General features: G+C 41.4%; 1 protein-coding gene across 2 annotated transcripts in view; it reads left to right on the forward strand.

The window, feature by feature from the left end:
- The window catches only part of LOC134347510 (protein maelstrom homolog), a 61,740-nt gene extending 44,074 nt beyond the window's left edge, over positions 1 to 17,666 (forward strand). For both annotated transcript variants that reach the window (XM_063049848.1, XM_063049847.1), the window contains exons 8-12: positions 751 to 895; positions 6,512 to 6,574; positions 8,020 to 8,149; positions 16,512 to 16,578; positions 17,225 to 17,666. In XM_063049848.1, the coding sequence (XP_062905918.1) occupies positions 751 to 895; positions 6,512 to 6,574; positions 8,020 to 8,149; positions 16,512 to 16,578; positions 17,225 to 17,352 (533 nt within the window). In that variant the 3' untranslated portion in view covers positions 17,353 to 17,666. The remainder of the gene's footprint in view (positions 1 to 750; positions 896 to 6,511; positions 6,575 to 8,019; positions 8,150 to 16,511; positions 16,579 to 17,224) is intronic.
- Positions 17,667 to 24,030: the final 6,364 nt, after the last annotated feature.

Here is a 24,030-nt window from a genome sequence, read left to right on the forward strand (position 1 = left end):
TCTTGCACACTGGGTGAATACCCAAGTTGGTGCAGTCTTTCATTGATTCCATTACAGTTATTATTCTATGGATTTATTGAGTATGACCACAAGACAGTGAATTTCAGGGTTGTATATGGTAACATATACATTTCTACTTTGATAATAAATTTACATTGAAATTTGTCATTTTCATTGATATCATGCCTCTGAAGCAACATAAGGCATAGAACTGGAATTTGTGGCATTTTGAAATTGTATATCAGAGTATCAGCATTCCAACCATATTTCCTGACCTTCCTTTAATGAACGCAATGGGGAACATTCCTTTTGTTTAAAAAGATTCAGTTTCCATGGAAAGAAATATTAGCAGCCTTTGATTTTTTTTTAAATGTGTACCTGGCCATCAACTTGCCATTCTGTGATGGAAAACAAGCAAGAATATTCATTTAGCACTCATGGCAAGGGAAAACAAATGTAATCCTGATGCTGCGGTAGAATGAATGATAAGTTAAAGGAAGAATGATTGAGACCTCTTCTGTAAAGTGGTCATGAGGCAAAGTTGCATAGAAAGATATGCCAAACTGTGGGACTGGGGTGAATGATAGGAGTTGACTTCCATGTCATTTTGTTGATATTGCAAAAGACAGTGTGTTCAGAAATTCATCATGATGTATAGCTACTCTCCAACATGATTGTTGCACACAATGAAAATAATTTGACACGAAGTTTAGTTGTCAATTTTATTATTTTATATACTTTTTACAACAGGTGGTAGCAGCATTCCAGTGAATGTTTTTGAGATAGAAGAACTCATAATAAAACTTCATGAGCACAAGCTTAAAAAAAAGCCTTCAAAGGATAGTGTTGAAAGAATGCTGAATGTTATAGTTTGGGATTATGCCATGAATACCAGGTATGTCCATAAAAAATGTCCTTTTAAATTAATGTAAGAAATCATAAAATGAGGAAAAGTCAGTTTTAAGAAAAAGAGCTCTTAATCTTTGTCTTAAAGAATGTTGCTTTTGTGTGATTATTGTGCTATGCCACTGTCTTAATATTGGGCTTGTGCAAGCATGACTTGCAAAACCAGGTACTGGGTAAGAAACAAATTAAACTACTCACAAACAATAAACAACAACTACTCACAAGTCAGCTATGGAATGAAATTTGCAAGATGTAATTGCTTCAATATTTTATGAAAATGAAAAATGTGAAGTGAAATTGCTAAACTTCACGCATTGCCACAATTAACCTAGTTACCAGTCTTCACACATTTTTTTTGTATTTACCCTTAATTTGGTGAAACATAAATTGCACATAGGTGTGCTATCCTAGGTGATGTGAGAATCAGGTTTATTGTCACTGTCATCACTTGTGAAATCTCCAGTAAATTACATATGGTAATTCCACCTCTCCTCCCCCCGCCCCCCACCTCACCATTTCCCATCACCCTATTCCTCTCACCTTATCTCCTTGCCCGCCCATCACCATGTTGTGGTTTGTACAGCACTTTGGTCAACATGGAAACACAAGGAAATCTGCAGATGCTGGAATTTCAGGCAACACACATAAAAGTTGCTGGTGAACGCAGCAGGCCAGGCAGCATCTCTAGGAAGAGGTACAGTTGACGTTTCAGGCCGAGACCCTTTGTCAGGACTAACTGAAAGAAGAGCTACTAAGAGCTCTTACTAGCTCTTCTTTCAGTTAGTCCTGATGAAGGGTCTCGGCCCGAAACGTCGACTGTACCTCTTCCTAGAGATGCTGCCAGGCCTGCTGCGTTCACCAGCAACTTTTGTGTGTGTTACTTGGTCAACATGGGTTGTTTTTAAATGTGCTTTATAAATAAATTTGACTTGACTTTGATCTCCTTCTGGTGCTCCTTCCCCTTTTCTTTCTTCCATGGCTTCTGTCTCTTTCACTAATCAGCCTACCAGCTCTTTACTTCATCCCTCCTCCTCCAGGTTTCATCTATCACCTGGTGTTTCTCTCTTTCCTCCCCCCACCTTTTAAATCTACTCAGCTTTTTTTTTCTCCAGTCCTGCCAAAGGGTCCTGGCCCAAAATGTCGACTGTACTCTTCTCCATAGATGCTGCCTGGCCTGCTGAGTTCCTCCAGCATTTTGTGTATGTTGTTTGGGTTTCCAGCATCTGCAGATTTTCACTTGTTTCATATGTGAAATCTGTCCTTTTGTACCAGCGGTACGGTGTAGGCATAATAAGTTGCCCTAAGCTACAATAAATAAATAAATGAATTGTGTAATAGGGTTATAGTGAAGTCGTCTTCATGGATTGTTCAGAAATCTGATGACTGAGGAGAAGAAGCTTTTCTAAAATGTTGGATGTCTTTTCCCTGATAGTAGTAATGAGACAAGGGCATATCCTGGATGGTGAGCATCCTTAACGATGGATGCTGCCTTCCTTAGGTACTGCCTTTTCAACATGTCCTCAGTGGTGGGAAGGCCTGTGCCTGTGACAATGTTGGCTGGGTGAAAAAAATTCTAACTTCCTTTGTTCTTATTCAGACATTTAATTGCTTAAGATTGCACTTAATATTACATCTTGTTAGTTGTCCTTTAGTACCTCATTGGCTTCATAAAAAAAACATTAATGTTGGTAGAACTGTGTTGTAGTTATTACCATATTAATAGAATTAAGTGAGCTTGTTTTTTTATTGTAAACCACTAGCATTTTTCAAAGTTGCAAAATCATCACTTCAATTTGATGTACCAACTAATGCATGGTGGACTTCAGCTGTACAATTTACTGAGTTGTAGGGATTTCAATAAGTCTATTTTCAAAACAAAAACTTTCATCAGTAAGACCAGACTGAACTGTCATTTGAGTATTTAAAATTGTGAAGCGGGCAGGGAATGTTTGGGTCACTTTAACATGCATACGTGTCCTGTTGGTTCCTTCCTGTCAAATTTCAACATTGATTGCTAGCATTCTAGTCTGCCTCGGAAAACAGGCAATATCAGTGCCTTCAAGAAGAATTTGGCAATAAAAGATATGTCAGGAAGCAACAACTAAGCAGGAAGCTATGATTATAAGGCTTCACATATGCTTGGACTGATTATTCGGTTTGAGGAAATTTCCAATTTCAGTGTCTTGTGTTTTCAGGAAGTTGTCCAGACTATTTAAAGCATGCTTCAGAAATTAATTTGGCCTTGGTAACTCCATGGAGATTGGCAGCTCTGATGCAGGGTTATTAATCTCTATTACCAATAAAATTAGTGGACTTTTTAAAGTTGCTTTCTTATTCAGCCACCATCATTCAAAGTGGATTTTTTTTTTCTAATTTCAGCTAATCCATGCCCCACCCCTGTGTTCTTGTCCCTTTCTCACTATTCACCTAGGTTCTCTTCTCTTCCAGGGCAGTGGTACACTTTGCTGTCATATCTCTTCTTTTCTTTCTGGGTCTTTGCGGGCCATCTTGCATTCCAGCATCTTTTGCTGCAGTATCTTTGATACTGATATTGTTAAATGTGCTGCTGGATTAGTTAGTTCCATGCTCATAGGTGTGTGCTATAGTATGTGCCTAGCAAAGATAGCAGCACCTCTTCATTCCAACCAACAAATATTAATTAAAAACCATTCATTCAGTTTTTCTAAAGACAAGAAAAGCTGCAGATGCTGGAAATCTAAAGCAACACGCACAAATTGCTCAGCAGGCCTGGCAGCATCTATGAAAAAGAGGAAAAAGAGTAAACAGTTGACATTTCAATGTCGACTTGGCAATTTTCCTAGACCTTTTGAGACTTAAAAATCCATTCAGGAAATTGGGTACTTCTATCTCAAATTGTCATCAATTTACCCATTTCAACAGGCATTTTTTTTAGATTATGAGAACACTCAGTCCTCTTTTATTGTCATTTAGAAATGCATACATGCATTAGGAAATGATACAATGTTCCTCTAGAGTGATAGCACAGAAAACAGGACAAACCAAAAACTAACACTGACAGAACCACATAATTACATATAGTTACAGCAGTGCAAAACAATACCGTAATTTGATAAAGAACAGACCATGGGCACAATTTTAAAAAATCTCAAGTCCCGATCGACTCCCGAGTCTCCGATAGCAGGCGGCAAAAGGGAGAAACTCCCTGCCATAAACCTTCAAGGCACCAACAACTGCTGATGCCTTGGAAGCAGCCAACCACAGCCGACACAGAGTCCGTCCATCCGAAAACTTCGAGCCTCCGACCAGCCCCTCCGATACAGCCTCCCGAGTGCCATCCTCTGCTGAGCACCTTTGACCCATCCCTGGCCGCCGAAACAAACAAAGCTGAGGATTCGGGGCCTTCTGCTCCGGAGACTCCGGTTACCACACAGTAGCAGCGGCAGCGAAGCAGGCATTTCAGAAGTTTCTCCAGATGTTCCTCCGTACTCTCACGTCTGTCTCCATCAAATCAGAATTGTGCACGGTCCCCTACTTGACAGATTACAGATATCATTCACCGGAGAGGCTGCGCTGCCATCTTCTCCTCCTCCTCTTTAATTAAGAGTCAAACATTTATTATGGCTTGGTGTCGCACAGGCCAACCCACACAAATAAAAAGAAAAGGCTTCTTTCCTTGAAGGTTATTGGATTTCCTAGGTCAGATTTAAATGAATTTTGCTGGTTCATTTGTCCTGGTCTGTATTCCATATAAACAGCCATAATGCTACTGTGCAGTGATTGGATGTACATTATCTTCCATTTTACGTGTCGCATCAAAGAAAAATCTCTCTTACTTTACATAAAACAGTTGCATTTATTGGAAGAGCTAGAGCATCCTAATTAGATTAGTTGTGATTTTGTGGTTCTCACCTTCCTGATTTAGACAATAAGACATAGGAGCAGAATTAGGCCATCTGGCCCATCGAGTCTGCTCCACCATTCAATCATGGCTGATCCTTTTTTTTGTTCTCCTCAACCCCCAGTTTCTGGCCTTTTCCCTGTAACCTTTGGTGCCATGTCCAAGCAAGAATCTATCAATCCCTGCCTTAAATACACCCAGTGACCTGGCCTCCACAGCTGTATGTGGCAACAAATTCCACAAATTCGCTGCCTTTTGGCTAAAGAAATTTCTCCGCATCTTTATCTTGAAGGGGCGCCCCTCTATCCTGAGGCTGTGCCCTCTTGCCCTCGATCTCCCACCATAGTAAACACCTTTACCACATCTACACTGTCTAGGCCTTTCAACATTTGTAAGGTTCATCCTTCTGAATTCCAGTGAGTACAGATCCAGAGCCATCAAACGTTCCTCGTATGATAACCCTTTCATTCCGGGAATCATCCTAGTGAACCTCCTCTGGACCCTCTCCAATGCCAGCAAACCTTTTCTAAGATGAGGGCCCCAAAGCTGTACAAAATACTCAAGGTGAGGCCTTCTCACCAGTGCCTTATGAAACCTCAGCACCATATCCTTGCTCTTGTATTCTAGACCTCTTGAAATGAATGCTAACATGGCATTTGCCTTCCTTACCACCGACTCCACCTGCAAGTTAACCTTCGGGTGTCCTGCACAAGGACTCCTAAGTCCCTTTGCATCTCAGATTTTTGGATTTTCTCCCCGTTTAGAAAATAGTCTGCACATCTATTTCTGCTACCAAAGTGCATGACCATGCATTTTCCAACATTGTATTTCATTTGCCACTTCCTTGCCCATTCTCCTAATCAGTCTTAAGTACTTCTGCATCCTACCTATTTCCTCAACGCTATCTGCCCCTTCACCAATCTTCGTATCATGTGCAAACTTGGCAACAAAGCCATCTGTTCCATCATCTGAATCATTTATATACAGCATAAAAAGAAGTGGTCCCAACACTGACTGCTGTGGAACATCACTAGTCACTGGCAGCCAACTAGAAAAGGATCCTTTTATTTCCACTTACTGCCTCCTACAAATCAGCCAATGCTCTAACCATGTTAGTAACTTTCCTGTAATACCGTGGGCTCTTAACTTGGTAAGCAGCCTCACATGTGGCACCTTGTCAAAGGCCTTCTGAAAGTCCAAATATACAACATCCACTGCATCCCTTTTAACTATCCTACTTGTAATCTCAAAGAATTCCAACAGGTTCGTCAGGCAGGATTTTCCCTGAAGGAAACCATGCTGACTTTGTCCTATCTTGTCCTGTGTCACCAAGTAATCCATCTCCTCATCTTTAACAATTGACTCCAACATCTTCCCAACCACTGAGGTCAGGCTAACTGGTCTATAATTTCCTTTCTGCTGTCTTCCTCCTTTCTTAAATAGTGGAGTGACATTTGCAGTTTTCCAGTCCTCTGGCACCATGTCAAAGTCCAATGATTTTTGAAAGATCATTTCTAATGCTACAATTAGTGATGTGGAAAATTTCAGCACCTACCTTGCAACTGATTTGTTAGATATAGAAATACAGGTGTTTTGGAACACAGTTATTTAAGATCCTATAGCGTATTATTGGATTCTGTATGAAGTATTGTTACACAAAATATTCTGGAAATGATGCTAAAGAACTTGCTTTTCCAAAAAATATTTATCTTCTTTCCTCTAAAGGTGTAAATGGCATGATGAGCGTGACATAGTGTATTGTGCATTAGCAACAACCAAGAAATGTGCGTAAGTTAATATTTTCCAGTAAAATCGCTCAATGTACTTTTGGAACGTGGATAAGGTAGTCAATAGCAATATATCTTACTGAAAATGTGTTCAATATTTATTTCCGTGTCCTGTAGAAATGGAATTGTTTGGTTTTATTTCTTGGTTTCTGTTATTAAAATATTATACTGTCTATGATAACCCAGCTACCAAATTACTAATCGTGTCCATTATCTGTGTATCATGATACCCAGGGAACAGCAATAATATCAAGTGCCACATATGGGAAAATGTGAAGTGTTGCACTTTTGGGGGACAAACCAGGGTGGGTAGGACATACACAGTGAACAGTAGGGAACTGAGGATTGTTATACTCTATTCTTGGTTGATGCAACTGTAACAAAACTCAATTTCCCTCGGGATCAATAAAGTATCTCTCTCTGTCTGTCTGAAAGAACAGTGGGGTCTGGGATTATAGATCCATAATTCTTTGGAAGTGTCATAGATAAATAGGGTTATAAGGAAATCTTTTGGCATATTGACCTTCATAAATCAAAGTATTGAGTGCAGGAGTTGGGATGTTATGTTGGAGTTGTATAAGATGTTGTTATGTATAAATTTGGAGTATTGTGTGCAGTCCTGCTCACCTACCTACTGGAAAGATATCAGTATGAAAATGTACAACAATGTTGCCTGGACTTGAGGACCCGAATTACAAGGAAAGTTTGAATAGGTTAGGACTTTATTCCTTGGAGCATAGGGGAATGAGGGGTGATTTGATAGAGGTATTACGAAGTTATCAGTGGTGTATTTTTTTTTCTGCTAAGGTTGGTTGACGCTAGAACTAGAAGTTAGAGTGAAAGGTGAAATATTTAAGAGTGAACTTCATTCAAAGGATGGTTTGAATGTGGAATGAGCTGCCAGCAGCAGTGGTGAATACAATATTTAAGAGAAATTTGGGTATGTGCATGAATGGGATGGGTATGGAGGGCTATTATCCAAATGCAGATTGATGATATTAGACAGAATAATAGTGCAGCACAGTCCAGATTGGCTGAAAAGCCTGTTTCTGTGCTGTAGTGCTTTGTAACTCCATGTCCAGTTTTTCAAAATCACAGAAGTATGAAGTCTAGAAATGTTACACCTGTTAAGGAATCCAGCATTCTTTGTTGTATTACATAATTGCAATTGTTTCAAAAGGCTTTCCATTTATATACCCTTCTTGTGACAATTGTTGCAGGTGAGAGCAACATGCTTTAATAACCAATTTCAGTGAACTATTTGCACTGTGGTGTCATTATGTTAAACTGTTTCCTATGCTCTGTCCACAGTGCATTGAAGCCTTTTTAATTAATGCATAGGAATATGATTTTCCAATTAAGCATCTTATATAATCTATTTCAGTAAACATAAGTTAGTGCCCACAAATTGTAGAAATCTGAAGTTTGATTTGATGTTTATTTCAGATACTGCATCAGTGATTCATTGTCTTCCATTTATAAATTTGAGATAACAGCAGCACACATTCCAAAAAGAGAGTTCACCTATGGCACCATATTGAATCCTAAAGTATTGGTATTGGACCATCTTAGCCAGGTAATAGGCTTTAGCATTATATTTTCCTTTTGGGTGATCAAGGATTTGATCAAATTTGTTCTTCTTCTTTGAGAGTGAATGTTTAAATGACTTTGCCAACAAATCTGTAACAGATGCATGTGAATTATAGAGAATTGTAAATGTTTGTATTTTAAAATGAGAAGTCTTTTCCATTAGTGAAGACTTTTGAATGTTAGATATTCTACTTGGAATCTTAACCTGGGGTTAGTAGGTAACTACTTAGCATGCAGCTGACCAACAGTCATATTTTCAAGATTGGTGCTTTAGAACGAAAGATGTGTTGATATAGTGATATATATATATTGATATATATCCATAGTGTGCAATTATTTGCTACCATTTCAACTATAATGGTTTCTGTTATTGGCATTAACTTGTAGTCTCTACCTAACTTGCCTGAGTTGTTTTCTAAAATACTCGCTTCTGAGATTCAGCATTTTTCTGGTATAAAATCTGCATTTGCTTTTGCATGATGAAAGAAATATATATAATTACATTATCAAGAAGTTCCTTCTATAATTAATAGCTAAAAGAAATCAATCTGGATGATGATTAGTAGAACTACAAATTAAAACTTTTAAAAAATCATTAAACCTATTAAGCAATTACTCCAATCCCATCAGATAAAATAGATCCTTTATATTAATGCTGACAAACAAGGCTGTCAATTCTGTCAAATCAGCCTGTCCTCTGGATTGAGCAAGCAGATATGTTTGGATAGGATTGTTTGCTAGAGGGTACAGTCATGTGGAATTTCATATATCTCCATAGTTGTCAGTTGAAACAAACTTAATAAATCCATCTTGAGCAGATTGCCAGGAATCATCTAATAGTGTTATAATGGCAGAAAACAGAAATGCTGGTAAAATACAGGCCAAGTAGGATCTGTAGAAGGAGAAACAGTTAACTTTTCTGATTAAGATTATTCAAGGATTGAGTTTTAACTAGCATTTTCTGTTTTCATTTCAGATTTCCAATCTCTGCACTTGAATTTTTTACTTATTGCAGTAAACAAAGTTGGGGGTTTCCATAGATTAGAGAAGTATGTTAGATTTCAATAACTTTTCCTAAGCTCCCTTTCCCTGATAAAGTATCAAGAAAGGAGAGCTTAGGAGAAGTTATTGAAGTCTCCAGAATGAAAAAAGACAAACTTTAAAAAGGATTAAGAGTTTAACTTCAAGTAAAATACACACAAATTTGAAAAGTCGTGGCAAATACAGGTTTAAATGTGTTATTTTAAATTACACAGCATACAATGCAAAGTAGATGGGCTTACAACACAGTTAGAAATTAACAGGTGCAACATTGAAGGCTTAACAGAGTTGTGGTTGAGAGAAGATCACAACTGAGAGTTAAACATCCAAGATACACATGCTGTTGAAAAAACGGTTAGGTGGGCAGAGGGGATGGGATGGTTCTGTTTAAAAAATGAAATTAAATCCTTAGCAAGTAATGGCATAAGATCAGAAGATGTAGGATCATTATGAATTACAAGGGTAAAATCTCACTTATGGGAGTTATTTACAGGTCTCCAAATGCTAGCCAGGATGTAGTGTATAAATTACAACTCGAGATGGAAAAGGCATTTCAGAAGGACAATTTTACTATAGTAATAGGGTATTTCAATATACAGGTAGATTGGGAAAATCAGTTTGGCACTTGATCCCAAGTGAAGGAATTTGTAGAGAACCTATAAGGCAGCTTTTTAGAGCAGCTTATGGTTGAGTCCACGAGGGAAAAGGCAAATCTGGATTTGATGTTGTGCAATAAACCAGATTTGATAGAGGGACTTAAGGTAAAGGAACCCTGAGGAAGCAATGATCATAATATGATAGAATTCATCCTACAGTTTGAGCGAAATAAGCTAAAGTTGGATGTATCAGTATTACAGTTGAGTAAAGCTAACTAGGAAGACATGGGAGAGGAGCTGGCCAGAGTTGATTGGAATGATATTGTGGCGGGGATGACAATAGAGCAGCAATGGCAGGAGTTTCTGGGAGTAATTAAGAAGCCACAGGATAATTTCATCCCAACGAAGAAGCAGCACTCTTAAGGGAGGATGAAGCAATCATGGCTAATGACAGAAGTCAATGACAGCATAAAAGCAAAAGAAAGAGCATACAGTTTTTAAAAATACGCAGGAAACTTTTGGATTGAAAGACTAAAAACAGGCAATAAGAAAGCTATAAGGGAAGAAAAAATTGAAGATAGCTAGCCAATAATATAAAAGAGGATACCAAAAGTTTTCTTCAGGTGAGTATGAAAGGCAGGAGTGAATATCAAACTGCTGGAAAGCGACACTGGAGACTGGCAAATGAACTGAGTACATACTTTATGCCAGTGTTCACTATGGAAGACACCAGCAACATGCCAGAAATTTGAGAGAGTTGTGGGCAGAAGTGGGTGTAGCCACTATTACTAAGGAAAAACTACTTGGAAAACTGAAAGGTCTGAAGGTAGATGCACTACACCCCAGGGTCTGAAAGAGGTAGCTGAAGAAATTGTGGAGTCATTAGTAGTGATCTTTAAAGCAATTTTAGTCTATTACTAAGGATGAGGTGTCAGGGTACTTGGAAGCACGTGATAAATTAGGCCAAAATCAGCATTGTTTCCTCGAGTGAAAATCTTTCCTGACAAATCTGTTGGAATTCTTTGAGGACATAACAAGCAGGATAGACAGAAAATCAGAGGATGTTATTCTCTTGGATTTTCTGAAGGCCTCTGTCAAGGTGCTGCACATGATGCTGCTGAACAAAATAGGAACCTGTGGTATTAGAGGAAAGGTACTAGCAAGTATAAAAGATTGGCTGACAGGCAGAAGGCAGAGTGGGAATAAAGGCAATCTTTTCTAGTTGGCTGCTGGTGATTAGTGAAGTTCCATGGGGGTCAGTGTTGGGTCTGCCACTTAGCATGTTACATGTTAGTGATCTGGATGGATTTGTGACTAAGTCTGTGGTTGATATGAAGGTAGGTGGAAGAGCAGGTATTCTGCAGAAGGACTTGAATAGGTTGGGAGAATAGGCAAAGAAGTGGTAGTTGGCATACAGCCTTGGGAAGTAAATGGTCATGCATTTTGGTAGAAAGAGTAAAGAGTTTTCAAAATAGGCAGAAAACTCATAAATTGCAGTTGCAAAGGGACTTGGTAGTCCTAGTGCATGAATCCCTAAATATTAACTCTCAGGTTAACTCAGTGAGGAAAACAAATACAATGTTAGCTTTCATTTTGAGAAGACTGGAATGTAAAAGCAAGGCTGTAATGCTGAGGCTTTATAAGGCATTGGTCATTCTAAGCTTGGAATATTTTGAACTATTTAAAGGCCCATGTCTGAGGAAGAATGTGCTGGCATTGGAGAGGTTCCAAAGGAGGTTCACAAGAATGATCCTAGATTATGTATGAAGAGAGTTTGATGGTTCTGTGCTTGTACTAGCTGGATTTTAGAAGAATGAGGGAGAATCTCATTAAAACCTACCAAATATTGAACACAAGCTGTCTGGCCTGCTGAGTTTCTCCAGCATTTTGTGTGTGTTGCAAATATTGAAAGGTCTGGATAGAGTGGACATGAAGATGATGTTTCCAGCACTGGGAGAATAGGATCTGAAGGCACAGCCTCAGAATAAAACAATATTCCTTTGGAAACGAGAAAATTTGCAGATGTTGGAAGTACAAGCAACACACACAAAATACTGGAGGAACTTAGCAGGCCAGAGTAATGGAAAAGAGTACAGTTGACATTTTGGGCCAAGACCCTTCAGCAGGACTGGTGGGGGGCGGGGGGGGGAAGATGAGTTAGAGTAAGAAAGTAGGGGGAGGGGAGGAAGAAACATGAGGTGATAAGTGAAACTGGGAGGGAGGGGTGAATTAAAGAGCTGGGAAGTTGATTGGTGAAAGATACAGGGCTGGAGAAGGGAATGTAAGAGGAGAGGACAGAAGGACATGGAGAAAAGGAGGAGGAGCACCAGAGGGAGGTGATGGGCAAGTAAGAAGGTAAGGTAAGTGAGGGGAATGGGGAATGGTGAAGAAGGGGGTTGGAGCATCACCTGGAGTTCGAGAAATTGATGTTCATTCCATCAGGTTGGACACTACCCAGACGGAGTATTAGGTGCTTCTCCAACCTGAGTGTGGCCTCATCATAACAGTAGAGGTGGCCATAGACTGACATATGAGAATGGGAAGTGGAATTAAAATGGGTAGCTACTGGGAGTTCCAACTTGTTCGGACAGAGCGTAGGTGTTTGGCAAAATGATCTCCCAGTATGCGTTGGAGCTCAACAGTATACTGGATGCTGCTCCGGAAGCACCAGATACAGTAGGTGACCCCCCAACAGACTCACAGGTGAAGTGTCACCTCACCTGGAAGGACCGTTTGGGGTCCTGAATGGTAGTGAGAGAAGAGGGGTGGGCGCTACATCGATGACTGCATTCGTGCTGCTTCCTACACCCATGTGAAACTCAACACCATCAACTTTGCCTCTAGCTTCCACTCTGCGCTCAAATTTACCTGGTCCATTTGCGACACCTCCCTCCCCTTTCTCAATCTTTCTGTCTCTATCTCTGGATCTCTACTGATGTCTTTTATAAACCCACTGACTCTCACAGCTACCTCTTCCCACCCTGTTCTCGTAAAAATGCTCTCAATTCCTCCATCTCTGCCGCTTCTACACTCAGGATGAGGCTTTTCATCCCAGAACTAAAGAGATGTCCTCCTCCTTCAAAGAAGGAGGCTTCCCTTCCTCCACCATTAGTGTTGCCCTGATCCACTTCCGTTTCACACAGGTCTGCCCTCACTCAGACCTCCTGCTGCCACACTAGGGATTGAGTTCCTCTTGTCCTCACCTACCACTCCACCAGCCTCCATACCCAATACATAATTCTCCGTAACTTCTGCCATTTCCAATGGGATCCCCCCACCAGGCACATCTTTCCCTCCTCCCCCAGCATGCTTTCTGCAGGGATCTCTCCCTATGCGACTCCCTTGTCCATTCGGTCCTCCCCATTGATCTCCCTCCTGGCACTTATCCTTGCAAGTGGAGTGGGTGCTACACCTGTCTCTACACCACCTCCCTCACTACCATTCAGGGCCCCAGACAGTCCTTCTAGGTGAGGCGACGCTTCATCTGGGCAAGTTGTTGGAGAAGATCCTGAGGGACAGGATTTATGAGCATTTGGAGAGACATCACCTGATTAGGGATAGTCAGCATGGTTTCGTCAAGGGCAGCTCATGCCCTTTGAGCCTGATTGAATTCTTTGAGGATGTAACAAAACACATTGATGAAGGCAGAGCAGTGGATGTAGTGTATGTGGATTTCAGTAAAGCATTTGATAAGGTTCCCCATGCAAAGCTCATTCAGAAAGTAAGGACACATAGGATCCAAGGAGACTCTGCTTTGTGGATCCAGAATTGGCTTGCCCGTGGAAGGCAAAGGGTGTTTGTAGATGGTTTGCATTCTGCATGGAGGACGGTGACCAGTGGTGGTCCGCAGGGATCTGTTCTAGGACCCCTTTTCTTTGTGATTTTTATAAATGATCTGGATAAGGAGTAGAGGGTGGGTTAGTAAATTTGCTGATGACACAAAAGTTGGCGGTGTTCCGGATAGTCTGGAGGGTTGTCAAAGGTTACAGCGGGACATTGATAGGATGCAGAACTAGGTTGAGAATTGGCAGGTGGAGTTCAACCCAGGTAAGTGTGAAGTGGTTCATTTCGGTTAGGTCAAATTTGAAGACAATATAATATTAATGGTCAGACTGTTGGCAGTGTGGAGGACCAGCAAAATCTTGGGGTCCGTGTCCATAGGATACTCAAAACTGCTGTGCAGGTTGACAGTGTTGTTAAGGCGTATAGTGTGATGGCCTTCATCAGCTGTGGTATTGAGTTCAAGAGCCATGAGGTAATGTTGCAGCTGTATAAGAGTTAGACTGTGGAGTACTGTGTTCAGTCTAGTCACCTTAATACAGGAAGGATGTGGATATTGTAGAGAGCGTGCAGAGGAGCTTTACGAGGATGTTGTCTGGATTGGAGAGCATGCCTTATGAGAATGGGTTGAGTGACTTGGCCTTTTTTCCTTGGAATGACAGAGGAGAAGAGGTGACCTGATTGGAGTGTATAAGATGATGAGAGGCATTACAATCGAGTGGATAGCCAAAGGCTTTTTCCCTGGGCTGAAATGGCTAACAAGAAGGCATTGTTTTAAGGTGTTTGGAAGTAGGTACAGAGGGGATGTCAGTGGTAAGTTTTTCACACAGTTAATGGTGGGTGCCTAGAATGCACTGGCAGAGACAGCTGTAGAGGTGGACACAGCTGGGTCTTTTAAGAGACTCTTAGATAGGTACATGGAGCTTAGAAAAATAGGTGACTCTGGAGGGAAATTCTAGGCAGTTTCTAGAGTAGATTATATGGTCGGCGTAACATTGTGGGCTGAAGGGCCTGGAATGTGCTGTAGATTTATATGTTCTTTGTTCTATTTAGACCATAAAACCATATGACAAAGGAGCAGAAGTCAGCCATTCGGCCCATTGAGTCTGCTCCGCTATTTTATCAGGAGCTGATCCATTCGCCCATTTAGTCCCACTCCCCCGCCTTCTCAGCATAATCTTTGATGCCCTGGCTACTCAGATACTTATCAATCTCTGCCTTAAATACACCCAATGACTTGGCCTGCACTGCCACCTGTGGCAACAAATTCCATAGATTCACTGGCTAGAAAAATTTCTTCGCGTTTCTGTTCTGAATGGGCACCCTTCAATCCTTAAGTCATGCCCTCTCGTACTAGACTCCCCCATCATGGGAAACAGCTTTGCCACATCCACTCTGTCCATGCCTTTCAACATTCGAAATGTTTCTATGAGGTCTCCCCTCATTCTTCTAAACTCCAAGGAATACAATCCAAGAGCGGACAAACGTTCCTCATATGTTAACCCTCTCATTCCCGGAATCATTCTAGTGAATCTTCTCTGTACCCTCTCCAACGTCAGCGCATCCTTTCTTAAATAAGGAGCCCAAAACTGCCCACAGTACTCCAAGTGAGGTCTCACCAGCGCCTTATAGAGCCTCAACATCACATCCCTGCTCCTACACTCTATTCCTCTAGGAATGAATGCCAACATTGCATTCGCCTTCTTCACTACCGACTCAACCTGGAGGTTAACCTTGAGGGTATCCTGTACGAGGACTCCCAAGTCCCGTTGCATCTCAGAACTTTGAATTCTCTCCCCATCTAAATAATAGTCTGCCTGTTTATTTCTTCTGCCAAAGTGCATAACCATACACTTCCCAACATTGTATTTCATTTGCCACTTCTATTTACTCTATCTGGTGCTCCCAGTGTAGCCTCCTGCATATTGGTGAGACCCGACGCACATTGGGAGACTGCCAAATACCTGCACTTTGTCCACCAGGAAAAGTGGGATCTCCCAGTGACCACCCATTTCAATTCCACTTCCCATTCCCATTCTGACATGTCAGTTCACAACCTTCTACTGGTTTGAGGAGCGGCACTTTATATTCCGCCTGGGTAGTTCCAAACCTGATGGCATGAGTATCTATTTCTCAAACTTCTGGTGACTTCCTAGCTCCCGCAACCCCCCCTTCACCATTCCCCATTCCCATTCCCCTCTCACCTTATCTCTTTATTCCTCTCATCACCTCCCTCTGGTGCCTCTCCCCTTCTCTTTCTTCCATGGCCTTCTGCCCTTCTCCAGTCTTGTATCTCTTTAACCAAACAACTTCCCAGCTCTTTACTTCACCACTCCCTCCTTCCCAGTTTCACCTATTGCCTTGTAGTTCTTCCCCTTCTCTGCCACGTTTTAACTCAACTCATCGTTTTTCTGTCTAGTCCTGCTGAAGAGTCTCTGCCTGAAACGCTAACTGTATTCTTTTCCGTATATGCTGCCTGGCCTGCCGAGTTCCTCCAGCATCTTCAGCATTTTGTGTGTGTTTGAACATCCCTTTAGAACAAAAATGAGGAGGAATTTCTTTAGACAGAAGGTAGTGAGTGTTGGCAGTTCATTGCCACAGACAACTTTGGAAGCCAAGTTACTGCGTATATTTAAAGAAAAGGTTGATAGTTAAAGGGAAGAAGGCTGGAGAATGGGAAGAAAGGGAATATTGGATCAGCCATGATTGACTAGTGAAGCTGACTCAATCAGTGAAATAGCCTAGTTCTACTGCTGTGAATATGATCTTAGGATCAAACGTTTATGAGATGGTCACTGGATTTTCTCTCTTGAAGAGAGAATAATTTAGGAGGGGGTAAAGATCATAAACAACCTGGAAGGAAGTTTTAACTGATTTTGTTTAATAAAGCAAAAGTCATAGTTGCAAATAACTTTCTGATTTTGTTAAAAGCAAGCAAAAGCCACAGAGAATTTGACCAGACATTGTTTTCACTCACCTTCTGAACGCATTTCCAGTGGTAAGTGAAATTATTTATTTTGAAATGTTCTCATTTATCATGCATCATTGTCTTACAAAACCTACTGCATACTTCAACAAAATATACATATTTCCATTTGATTAGAACTTCTACCCGGTTCATTTTTTGGAAAAAGAAAATTTCAGTACATCGTGGCCATTAATCACTGAAAAGTGTTAGCTCTAGAATAGTGTGGGATCTGCAACTTATTTAAAATACTAAAGTTATTTTGTTTTGTTTTTAGCTAACTTTTAATATTTTTATTCTTTAATTATTTTTCAATGCCTGTTTAAATTCTGGTAACTAGAGCAAAGCTAAGTATTTGTGTTTACTCCCTATCAACACATCAGGGTTGTATTGGAGGTAGAACTGCTTCACTGTACTATAGGTAACCCAAGTGTGCTATGTCCTAGTGCCAGCAGAATAAGTCCTCGGCAGCAAACCCATGTAATTTTGCATTTGAGCTTACCCTTCCATTAACTACAGGCAGCTATTCACTACTACTAGTACTGACTCAATAAAGGGTATGGCAGTGAAAATTAATTCCATAATGATAACATGCATTTCCCAATAATTTGTTGGGAAGTAATTTTGATATTTTTATGAGCATTAGGATTCAAAAAGATTCTCTTCTTTTACAATGTAGGTAAAAACAGTGCTTTGGCATCCAATTTGATGGATTACCCCCTTGCAGCTCAGTTTGGGAGAGGGAGAGGTGCTGTTGCAGCATGGCTGAATTTTCCATCCCACTCACCATCAGGATTTCAGCAATAAAAACGTTTAATTATTGAATCTGTTAAAGAAAGACAAAGCCATTTGGTGTTCAGCTCTAACTTTGTGTGTATGCACAAGAACATAAACAATACTAGAATAAAAATATAAAACAGAATGTGAAACCTAGTAATGGATCACTCTGCATAGAAAAGAGTTTTTTTGCAAATGGCATGTTCAATTTAAGATTTTCACATTATATTAATAGTAGAATTTCTTTTACTGGAGTAATGCCACGGAGTGATATTCTTAATTTGTTTTGTGTTTTATTGATCAAATTCCTGAATTTGTTCCTGTAAAAGTTATTAAATAAAATGTTTGACAACAGTGTGCTTTGGTGATAATTTATAGAGGATTACTTTAAGTTTTAAGGATCTACTTTATAAAGGAAAACCTTATGGTTAAGTGATGCTATACCAATTGGCAGATGGAAACTTGTGTTTGTGCACTTTATCAAATGAGCTGAACTGAATTTAACTAGCTAGCCAGAAGTGTAGTGTGGGATGTTTGTAGTGTGGTAGAGAGAAGGGGATTGAAAAGGACAGACCTTTTACTGTGTGTTTTAGGAATTAGATTTTCAAGATAGTTTTCAATTTTTAAGTGTTATGTTGTCCATATATAGAGAAATATTTGGCATTATATAGGGGAACTTCAGGAAAGAGCTGTATTTGGAATTCAAGTTTGTTTAATATCATTTCCAATACACAAGTACAAAGGAGAAAGAAATAATTGTTACTCCTGATCGAATGCAGCACAAAAACACAGTAAGATAAAGAACAAAACATAAATATATAGCTTACATACACTGATTGTATGTCCATAAAGTGATGCTAGACTCAGTATCAGTACATAACTGACAGGAAATGAAGAAGTAGTGGTGTTAAGAGGTGTGGAGGGTGGGTGTACTGATCAGCCTTACTGCCTGGAGAAAGTAACTTTGAGTCTGGTGGTCCTGGCATGGATGCTACCTAGCCGCCTCCATGATGGGAGTAGGACAAAGAGTCCATGAACAGGGTGGGTGGGATACTTCATGATGTTACTGTCCCTTTTCCTGGCCCTTTCTGTATGTACATCCTTAATGGTAGGTGTGCTGGTGATGCATTGGGCAATTTTGACTGCCCATTATAGAGCCTTCCTGTCCGCTGCAGTGTTGTTTCTATACCATGCATTGATGCAGCATGTTGGAATTCTCTGAACTGTGCATCTGTAGAAGGATGTGTGTATTGATGTGCATTCTCCAGCTCTCTTAAGCCTTCTCTGAAGGTAGAGGCATTGGTAAGCTTTCCTGATGGTGTGGGATGTATTCTTTGACAATGAAGAGTTGTGCAAGATGTATACTCCCAAGAAATTGAAACTACTCGCGGTTTCCACTGCTATACAGTCAAAGTAGAAATTGGTGTGAGTGGTGCCAGTTCTGAAGTCCTGATGCAAAGTTATGGTAAATTATCAATGCAAACAAGGAAGTGGTAGGTGAGGGTGAGTCGAGGATTGAAGTGCGCAGGTGCGAGGCAAAGTCGAGACATGTTTGAGATGGAGACGAGTCGGACTGAGGTCAAAGCATGTTTGAGATGGAGTCAGAGCGAGCCAATAAAGGAGAGGTAGATTCAGAGCCCATCCATCTAAGTTGAGAGTGAGGTTGGAACGATTTAAGGGCCAGGCCGATATGCAAAGGTCGGGTACAGGCCAAAACGTGGTGGCAGGGTCCAGGACCCAGTGCGAGGAATGACCCAATGTTTAGACAATTTAAATGCCAGGCTGGATGGATTGAAAAGACAGGATGTCAGAACCAGAGGTGAAGCTTGGGCCGGTTCTGCTTGCTGCTGCACCACTTTTTCTCCACTCTTCGAGGTGCTGAGGTGCTTAGTTTTAAAATGGTTGCCAAGAAAGATGGAACATGTGCACAGGTTAAAGTCCTCAACTGGGGCAGGGCCAACTTTGAGAGCATTAGGCTGGATCTAGCTAGGGAAGACTACATAACCCTTTAAAAGCAGAGGAACAGTTGGTAAGTGGGAGGCTTTTAAAAGGATCATATCAAGAGTCCAAGGTCTTTATGTTCCTGTTAGGGTGAATAGTGGATAGACTAAGTTCACTGAACCCTGGCTGATGAAAGATTTTGAGGCCTTGGGCAGGAAATAAAAGGAAGTGTATATCGCTTTTAGATAGCTGGATACAGATGAACCCCTTGAATATAAAAAAAGTTTATGTGGGGATCAGGAGGGCAAAAAGAGGATGTGACAGGCAGGGTTAATGATTCCAAGAGATTCTTAAATCATGTTAACAGTAAAAGAGTTACTAGAAGAGACTACGCAGAACTCACTTTACCGCTGAGGATGTGTTCCTTGGAGGTGGAGCGCTATGTAAATCAGTGTTACGCGGGGTCATTATAACATTACGTAAATGGACGTGTGTCAGATTTTAAAAAAATTAAACCAGAGATATATGATATTTTATGTATACACAGTAATTCATGGAGTAACAAACACCTAACCTGTACATCATTGGCTCAGCAACACATCGTAGCAGCAGCAGAGGGAAGCGGGTGGTGGCTATATCTTAGAGGAGGGACCAGGATGTGGCTCCTCAAACTCTGGTGGTTTCTTCAAGTAGGCATTGATTTGACTGCCTTTTCTTAAGTTTCTTCCCATGAAGCAGTTCTTGGTAGCAGGAAATCATGTCTGCTTTTTTGCATGAAATTGTCCCTTTCCCATTTTGATATGTCTATCCACGGCCTCCTCTACTGTAAAGATGAAGCCACACTCAGGTTGGAGGAACACCACCTTATATTCTGTCTGGGTAGCCTCTAACCTGATGGCATGAACATTGACTTCTCAAACTTCCGTTAATGCCTCACTTCCTCCTCGTACTGTTATTTATTTATATACACACATGCTTTTTCTCCCTCTGTCCCTCTCACTATACCCCTTGCCCATACTCTGGTTTCCCCCCCCTCTCCCTTTTCTTTCTTCCTAGACCTCCCGTCCCATGATCCTCTCCCTTCTCCAGCCTCGTATCCCTTTTGCCAATCAACTGTCCAGCTCTTGGCTCCATCCCTCCCCCTCCTGTCTTCTATCATTTCGGATCTCCCCCTCCCCCCCACTTTCAAATCTCTTACTAGGTCTTTCAGTTAGTCCTGACGAAGGGTCTCGGCCTGAAACATCGACTGTACCTCTTCCTAGAGATGCTGCCTGGTCTGCTGCGTTCACCAGCAACTTTTGCATTATTGATGAACTTGTCCATGATTTGTGTGACTGTGGTGATGCTAGTGCAGAGGAATTTTGTGGTGAAGTTTCTTGCTGGTGTCATCTCTTCTCCATCCGTGTCCTCAGATTGACCCAGGATGTGTTGCTCTGCCAAATCTCTAAGCTCTTCGTTATTGAAGTTCTTGCTGTCTGCACTAGTGGCTTCACCAGAGATATGTATGCTATGAAGGCTACTGCTCTGTTTAGATCCCTCAAACCAACCTTTGCTGGCTGTGTATGTTACCAACATATCTTGCTGTTGAATATGATTGAAGATGCTTCTTTCCTTTTCCATTATTATCAGTTGGCTTAGGGGCATGTTCAATTTTTTGGCCATCCACCTTTATATTTAGTCTATTTTCCATTTTTTTTCCCAAGTAAATGGCTCCCTGAACGAGTCACCTTCATTGATAACTTTGAGGTCATCATTGCAGAAGCTTTTATCTTGTCAGCATTTTGTTTTATAATTGTTTTGATCGTTGACATACCCAATTGCAGAGAGGCACCAACATCAACCTAACTCACCGGCTTCCAAACGCTGTATCACTTGCAGTTTCACATCCATGCTAATACTTTCCCTAGACATCTTGAATGTACCCTCACTGGAGGTTGCAGGCTGTTTTCCAGACATTATTATTGGTGAAGCAAATGGAATAATTTGGCAAGGGAGCAAGAATGTTTACACACGTGGGGGAGGCAGAGCATTCATATGCGAGTGGCTCAGAGCGTATGCAAAGCTGATCAAATGTTTACTGTAATGGCAGCCACTCTTGAAAAGTTTCAAGTGTTGTTTAGAATGAATTTTTGTCATTAAAAAAAAAATTAATAAAGAATTGAATAACTATTATTGAACCAGTGTTATGTAAGGTCTGAGTGTAATAAATACCATCAGGACTGCTTAAGTGTGGAGATGCAAGAGATGGCCAAAATTTTTTATGTTTATTTCTTCTTGTTATTTACTAAGGAGAATACCATGGATGCTGAAGAATTGAGGCTGATAAGTGAAAGTGTCTTGGAACATATGCATATTACAAGGAAGGAGGTATTTGAAGCCTTGAAGTTCATTAAGGTGGACAAATCCCTAGGGCCCAAGTGCACCTCTCCCACTCCCACAGGTCTTATGGGAGTTCAGGGAAATTACAGATGCCATTGTATAGTTATTTGCTTTATCAATAGCCACAGCTAAAGTTCAAAAGACTGGAGAGTGGCTAATGCTGTTCCATTGATCAAAAAGACTAGCAAAGAAAGCCCAAGGAACTAGAGGCCCATGAGCCTGACTTCAGTTGTAAGGAAATTACTGAGGGGATTCTGAGGAATGAGGTCTGCCATCAGTTGGATAGACATGGCCTGATAAAGAATGGTTAACATGATCTTGATGGTGGGAGGTCATATCTGATTATTCTCATGAGTTTTTTTAAAGAGGTGCCTAAGGGGTTTCTGGCTTCTGCCCCTTCCTTTCCAGCCCCGATAAAGGATCTTGGCCTGAGATGTCAGCTGGTTTCCATACTTGCTGTCTGACTTGCTGAGTTCCTCCAGCAATTTGTGTTCTGAATGAAGATAGGGCACTGGATGTTATCTGTATGAGCCTGAGTAGGGCTTTTAACAAGGTCCTGCACGGGAAGCTGAGTTGGATGACTAGGTTGCGTGGGATTCAGAATTGAGTCAATAGGAAATAGTGATAATTGAAAGTTGATTTTCTGACTAGAGGTCTGTGACTAGTGGAGCGCTAGTCTTATTTAATTATGTAAATAATTTGGATGTGAATGTATATGGCACGATTACCAATTTTGCTGATGATACGAAATTTGGGTCTTGTTCATTGTGAAGCAGATTATAATGAATCCCAAAAAGATCTTGATCATTTAGAGAGATGGGCTGAGGAATGGCAAATGGATTTCAACTTGGCTGACTGTGAGGTGCTGCATTTCGGATATCAATATTCCAGTAAGATGGTGGAGCATTCAATTGAAACAGCTTCTATGGAGTCAGCAAAAGATGTTATTGTTCTTTTTAAACATTTTTTATGATCTCAAAACCATGCTGGATATTAAGGATTTAAAGTACTACAGGTCTACCCCATCAGTGAGTTGCTGATTGTTCATCAGCTGAAGGAGCTGGACTTGGTGTAGATCATGTTGTTGCCTGTGACAGAAAGGTGGTGTGCAGTCGAACTGAGTGATTTATCTTGGTCACTTTTCTTGTCATTGCAAGACCATGTTGGACCTTATTAATGTGAAATGCTCCAAGTCCGATTCACTGATTTATTGGCGATGGCAAGGGAGCTGTGTGGCCTCTGTTGGAGCGAGGACTAGCTGCATTTTCACCTTTTTACAGCTGCCCAGGAGAGAGTGTCAAGAGTCGGTGTGCTCCACCAGTGGCATGTGGTGCAGCTTCCGAGCTGGAGGTGGTGCTGCCCTTGAGTGTTCACTTGGCAGAAGACAAGCTGTATTGTGATCAACTGCAGACTGCTGCAACATTCATGGGCTCGGGGTCTTGGACCATGTTTTTTTTCTGCAACTTGTCATGTGTGACGCCAAGCAGAGCTACCGGACGGATGATCTTAATGAGAGAGATAACGGAAGACAATGGAGAAACATTCAAAATGCTAATAAGAGAGAAGAGAGAGATTAACGAGAAAGAAACACAATTCAGATATTGACAGACCGTTTGCTTTGAACCTGAACTGTTTGAAATCTGATGGACAGGCGATAGCCCAGCAGGGGGATAAAAGGAGCAGGTTTGCTAAGGCAGGACTTGCCACGAGACCCTGGAAAGAGCAGTGTGCCCCCACAAGTTGGCGGAAGTTTGGAGGACCGGTTCACGGGAATCAGTCAGAGGCTCACAGGGTGTAAAGGTACAATCGGTGGGAACCTGGGGTGTGTGTCCGCCCTTGCCTGGGTGCCGGGTTCACCGCGGAAGAACGATCGTATCCGGAAAGGAGGGGTCACAGTCGGTGACCACAGTGGGATCAGAAGACATCAAAAGGTCTGCCCAAAACCAACTGTATCTCCCCCTCTCTCCCCCCTCTCTCCCCCCCCTCTCTCCCCCCCCTCCCCCCCTCTCCCCCCCCTCTCTCCCCCCTCTCTCCCCCCCTCTCTCCCCCTCTCTCCCCCCCTCTCCCCCCCCTCTCCCCCCTCTCTCCCCCTCTCTCCCCCCTCCCCCCCTCTCCCCCCTCTCCCCCCTCTCTCCCCCCTCTCTCCCCCCTCTCTCCCCCTCTCTCCCCCTCTCTCCCCCCCAACGGTATAACAACAGCGATTACTTTGAACTGCACTAAACTGAACTGAACTCTGCTTCACTTAAGACTGATCATTTTACCCCTAGACTGCGATAGAGCTTGGTTGATTCCTATTACCCTATTTCTGTGTATATGTGTGTATTATCATTGCTAACCTGTTACATTTATATCCTTGTGATTAGTGTGCTGTATTACTTATTTCTTTAA

This window comes from Mobula hypostoma, chromosome 6 (genome assembly GCF_963921235.1).
Source record: "Mobula hypostoma chromosome 6, sMobHyp1.1, whole genome shotgun sequence".
NCBI lineage: Eukaryota > Metazoa > Chordata > Chondrichthyes > Myliobatiformes > Myliobatidae > Mobula > Mobula hypostoma.